Below are 3,854 nucleotides of genomic sequence, written 5' to 3' on the forward strand. Positions count from 1 at the left end.
GCTTCCTTCAAGAAGCTCACCATCTATTCACTCATGCCAAAATGATGTCAAAATTTGTATATGAAACGGAGGCAACAATTTGAAAATTTATAACATTTACGTTTGGATAATAATGGAGGATGATGACAAGAGATTATTTATACGCCCAAATATCTCGATGCAATTAATGGCTGTGTTTTTTAAATTGTCCCTTCCTTCTGATGAGGTGACAATAAAAAAAGAACATCGTTCTACGGGGCAAAGAATTAAATTGATATTTTAAAGAAACAAAATATAAAGCAATGAAACAAATCTCATAGAATCATTTTAAAAAATCAAAACAAAACCAACCCTCCCCTCTCCCCCATTTTATATTGAAAGTTCAATTTTAAATAGATTGATATTGCAGAAATCTCCCCCGGCAAGGCAAGGGGTAAAATTAATAAAATAAAAATATATATAACAAAACAAAACAAAAAGCAACAATCCCCCCCCCCCCAAAAAAAAATATTTTTTTAAAAAAAAACAAGAAAAACAAAACGTTAAAAAAACCCTCGTCAAAAAAACAAACAAACAAAAACTACAAAAAACAAAACAAAACAAAAACAAAACAAAAAAATCAAAACAAACGAAAATCCATCAAAGAAAGACAAACAAAGAAAAAGACAATTTTTCTAGAATTTTCACATTTCTGTTTATTAGGCACGTCAATTGATGAATTGAATTTGTAAAGCTAAAGAATTAAATAATAAGTTTCGCCCCACTCTCTCCATCCCCTGTTATGAAAAAGGATTTGGGAGCCCATATAATATTATTAATACAAAGAAGAGGTTACAAATTATATGCACATTCACAAAACACTTTTCTTTTAATGTGGCCATACTCTTTTAACTCTAAATGGATAAATTAATCAGAATGAGCATCAGTTTGCCAAAAGCTCTTAAACCCGAGACTTTGAAAAGGTCTCAGGTTTTTTAATTATCAACATCTTATTTGATTTTTTAAGTAAATTAATTCTGGCAAAAAAAATTTAAAAAAACCTATTGATCAGCTTAAGTTCGTATGGTCGCACTACTATATCTAACTGGCCTCTCCGTTAAATAAATGTAAAAACGATGTTTAAACTTTATCTCCAATGCAATTTTGAGCTTTGCTTAACAAGCATAGACGTCCAATACAGACAAATAAGACGTAAGTGTCTTGAGTAGTTGATTGAAATAATATTATACTTTTATGGTTCAAATGTAGTCTTCTTATCTGATTGATACCAAATTGAGTATCATTTCGTTTAATTAATCAATGCCATTTATAACAGTTTATCGGACTAGGAAACCACGTCCAACCTGGGTCTTATCATCGGACTCCAGAGTGAGAGTTGATGTACCAGAGTAATAGCCATTCCCTGCCACCTCCGTTATGACGGCTTTCTGGCCGGCTACGTTTTCGGCATCGCAGACGACTTTGGCCGTGAATTCTGCTTTGGTGACTGCGCTCCTGAAGACTTGTTCCTGTCCCATTTTGATTTGTCCCCGGTGGTACATGAGAGCCACGCGAGCTGATGACCCTGAGCCACATGGAGATCGATCAATCTAGATTGAGAAATGTATTAAAAGAAAAAAAAAAGCCAACAAAGTTAAACTTATTGTTGCTATGCGTTTAGCCACTCCCCCCCCCCAAAAAAAAAAAAAAAAAAAAAAAAAAAAAACAATAAAAAAAAACAAACAAAAACAAAAACTAAAAAAACAACAAACACCCCCCCCCCCCCCAAAAACAAAACAAAAACAACAACAACAACAACAACAACAACAACAACACACACAAAATTCATAAACTCCGTTAGCCGGATATAACGTACCAAAATACAAATCTATGTGTAACATTGACCAATTAGTCTGATTGATAGGAGAATTACTCATGAAAATGGCTGGCTAAAAACAATAACAAAGAGCTGAGTGAGCCAATTTATAGGGAATGAGATTAGCGGAAGAGTAGCGTCCCTTGATTGGACATCACCTTACAGAGAGTACGTCAACAGGGTTTTGCGCATGCGTCTCTCTCGTCCTCGCTTTCGGTGAAGTGTCTCCGGAAGCGAGGACTAGAGACGCATGCGCACAACCAACATGACGTTCTCTCTCTAATAACTTTTCCGCCGATGACGTCCAATCAAGGGACGCTACTCTTCCGCTAATCCCATTCCCTATAGTATATTGTAACTACTTTATTTGTATAGGTTGTAAAAGTGACTATCTATGTCCAAAATAAGAGCTAGTCTTTCACGGATCTCGTGTTTCTATCGAATGTCGTATTATTTGTGAGTTGACCGTAACATTCGGTTTCAGGTCGTATAGTCCAGGTATTTATTTTGACCCTTCTGCCCACCAAGCAATGATTGTACAACTGGGTCTATAAGTTCTGAAGAAATGTAAATTATAAAAAAAACTTTTTAAAAAGGAACAAAAAATTAAATGTTCAACACAACAGGGACAGACAAAAACTGGCCCCATGGGAACATCTGACTTTAGGTTTATTTCACTAACCTCCTCATCAGCAAATTCGATGAGTTGAGTGGCCGGTCCATCAACCTTGTCCACCCGAAAATCAATAAAGATGACACCATACAGGAAGGCCGGTGTTGTGGGGTGGGATAGTGTCACTGATTTATTTGTAGCCTCTGGTAGTTGAGATAAACAATATAGATCCATTAAGCAGAAAAAAATAAAAATAAAAAAATTAAAAAAAAAACAAACAAATTATGCCCTTCCGCCACAACATCATAAGATATCGCCGCCTAGGTATTCCACGAAGGAATATAGATAATTCATCACACAAGATGTCTGATGTCAACAGGAATCACCCATGTTGTCCAATTGAGCAAATTGGGGGTTAATAATCTTGATCAAGGAAAAAAAAGTGCCTGAAGCGGGGCTCGAACACGGGACTTTCCGGGTCACATTGCAATGCCTTAACCACTCGGCCACTTCGCTCCCCACATTAAGCAAAACAGGATAAGAAAATCCTGATAATAATTTTCTAAATTCTGCGTTAATGAGCCGATCACATAGTGGTGAGTCACTAAATAAAAAGTCTATGGGTTCAAATACCGATATTGACCTGATGAAGAGAACATAGCTAGAGGTTGTTAAGAGAAAAATATGGAGGTGGACTGGCCATGTCCTCCGGATGAACCATGATGCTATACCAAGGGTCGTCTTCAGATGGACCCCACGGGGAGCAAGGAAAAGATATGAAAGGCCCAGAAGTGGACGTGGGGCAGATGTCAAAATGGCAGAAAACCGTGATGATTGGAGATCTACTGTATCGACTATACGCATAGTTGAAGCACCAAGCGGATCGGCACCTATGAGGTCTATGTGGTATGATACTCTCTTTCGGGTCGGAAAGTCCTGGGTTGGAGCCTTGCTCAGCACATAGTTGAGTCCTTGGAGAAGGCACTTTGCTCACATTCTCTCACCGTACTCAGGTGTAAAATGAATATCTGGCCGTTAGCAGCGTTGATTCTGACGGAAAAAACAACAACATTGTAATATCGCCTTACATGCGTCAGGTCTTGTTCTACAAGTTTCGTGTTCTTGTTGGTCAGGAATGCTTTGTAAAGCGCTTTGAGTACATTTATTGGATATTGCCCTATATAAAAGCTCGTTTTTTTTTAAATACTTAAAGTGAAGTAATCCCGTTACGTGGGATGTTTCTCGTGTTTCAGAATCAATGCCTACATAATTAAGCATAAGATGTGAAGACGTTACTTATTTTTTATCAAAACTTTCTAGATAAAACCCTCTGCACATTATTTTATCAAGCAGTAATCGAAAGTGTCTTTTCATTTTGTATAACAGATTGGGGAGGCATTTGCTTAC

The 3,854-nt window shown here is 37.1% G+C and overlaps 1 protein-coding gene across 2 annotated transcripts in view; it reads right to left on the reverse strand.

The window, feature by feature from the left end:
* Positions 1-648: 648 nt before the first annotated feature.
* LOC144962979 (trans-L-3-hydroxyproline dehydratase-like) overlaps positions 649-3,854 on the reverse strand; it is a 30,516-nt gene continuing 27,310 nt past the window's right edge. For both annotated transcript variants that reach the window (XM_078896485.1, XM_078896484.1), the window contains exons 6-7: positions 2,517-2,650; positions 649-1,568 (exon numbers count right to left, since the gene is read on the reverse strand). In XM_078896485.1, the coding sequence (XP_078752611.1) occupies positions 1,296-1,568; positions 2,517-2,650 (407 nt within the window). In that variant the 3' untranslated portion in view covers positions 649-1,295. The remainder of the gene's footprint in view (positions 1,569-2,516; positions 2,651-3,854) is intronic.

This window comes from Berghia stephanieae, chromosome 1 (assembly GCF_034508935.2).
Source record: "Berghia stephanieae isolate SIO BIC M18660-M18661 chromosome 1, UCSD_Bste_1.3, whole genome shotgun sequence".
In the NCBI taxonomy this organism is placed as follows: Eukaryota; Metazoa; Mollusca; class Gastropoda; order Nudibranchia; family Aeolidiidae; genus Berghia; species Berghia stephanieae.